This window comes from Nestor notabilis, unplaced genomic scaffold (genome assembly GCF_000696875.1).
Source record: "Nestor notabilis isolate BGI_N333 unplaced genomic scaffold, ASM69687v1 scaffold18330, whole genome shotgun sequence".
NCBI lineage: Eukaryota > Metazoa > Chordata > Aves > Psittaciformes > Psittacidae > Nestor > Nestor notabilis.
In genome coordinates this window covers 2,537-3,791 of record NW_009909898.1, presented here as the reverse complement: position 1 = coordinate 3,791, position 1,255 = coordinate 2,537, and the positions used below count along the sequence as shown (strand labels likewise).

The following is a 1,255-nucleotide window of genomic DNA, read 5'->3' as shown; positions in this document are numbered from 1 at the left end:
GGAGCAGCTCAGGAAGGCGCCTGCCACGTTTGTCGCTAGGTAGGTGCAGAGCAAAAGCCTCCGTGGAGGGAGAGCTCTCTGGAGCGACCTCGGGCAGCCTCAGGAGCAGCCTGCACCTCACTTGCTAGAGGAGCCAACCTGCAGCCATGCCTCTGTCCCTTGCCTGCTGCCAGGATGGGGAAGCCCTGACGGTGGCTCAGGATGGAGGTGCTGCCCAGCTTGCTGTCGGCATCCTGCGAGCCACCAGGATCCCCGGACTGCACTACATGTGCACCCGGCCGCAGTCCCGCCTGCGCCACCTGCTCTGGAGCCTCGCCTTCCTGGCCTCTGCCGGGCTGCTGGCCACCAGCGCCGTTGACTGCCTGCACCACCTCCTCTCGCGTCCCGTGCACACCCGGGCGCACCTCACTCAAGCCTCCCAGCTCCGCTTTCCAGCCGTCACGCTCTGCAACCCCAACCGGGCACGCTTCCTGCACCTCACCAAACCCGACCTCTACTCGGTTGGGCAGTGGCTAGGGCTGGCCTGGGAGAACCACTCGCTGGTGCCCGAGATGCTGGCTGTGCTGGGGGAGGACCGGCGCATGTGGCTGACACGTCTTGCTAACTACTCACGCTTCTTGCCACCCCGCTGCTCTGAGCACACCATGCAGAGCTTCTTCCACCGCCTGGGCCACCAGATCGAGGACATGCTGGTGGACTGCCACTTTCAGGGAGAGCTCTGTGGCCCCCAGCACTTCACCCCTGTGAGTTCCCGCCTGGGGGCAGAGTGACAGCCAGGCTGCCCCATGGATGCTGGGGGCGATGTTTCACATCCCCCAGCAAGGGCAGAGGGGTGACAGCATGGGAGGGGGAGGCTTAGATGAGCCCTTCCAAACTGCTCCCTTTTCTAGCACTGCCAAAGGATTGCAAAGGGGTCCCTGGACCTCATCCTGCTTGCAGAACACCCTGCCAAGCCCCTGCCTGCTCCCTCACCACCCGCCTTTTTCCATCCCCAGGTCTACACACGCTACGGTAAGTGCTACACCTTCAATGGAGACCGGAGGAACCCACGAGTGACACGCCAAGGTGGCATGGGCAACGGGCTGGAGATCATGCTGGACATCCAGCAGGAAGAGTACCTGCCCATCTGGAGAGAGACCAGTGAGTGGGGCAGTGGCATGAGCAGCGCACAGATAAGGGTTGCTGTGAGGGATGGCTGCTGGGCAAGCAGGGCACACGGTGGGGGCTATGGGGCAAGCAGGCACCAGAGGTAGGC

The 1,255-nt window shown here is 63.7% G+C and overlaps 1 protein-coding gene across 1 annotated transcript in view; it reads left to right on the top strand.

Annotated features, from left to right (window-relative positions):
• Positions 1–7: 7 nt before the first annotated feature.
• LOC104412701 (acid-sensing ion channel 4-like) overlaps positions 8–1,255 on the top strand; it is a gene marked incomplete at both ends in the record, with an annotated part of 3,599 nt that continues 2,351 nt past the window's right edge. The window contains 4 exon segments of the mRNA XM_010023495.1: positions 8–73; positions 76–83; positions 174–743; positions 996–1,140. Coding sequence (XP_010021797.1) covers positions 8–73; positions 76–83; positions 174–743; positions 996–1,140 — 789 coding nt within the window.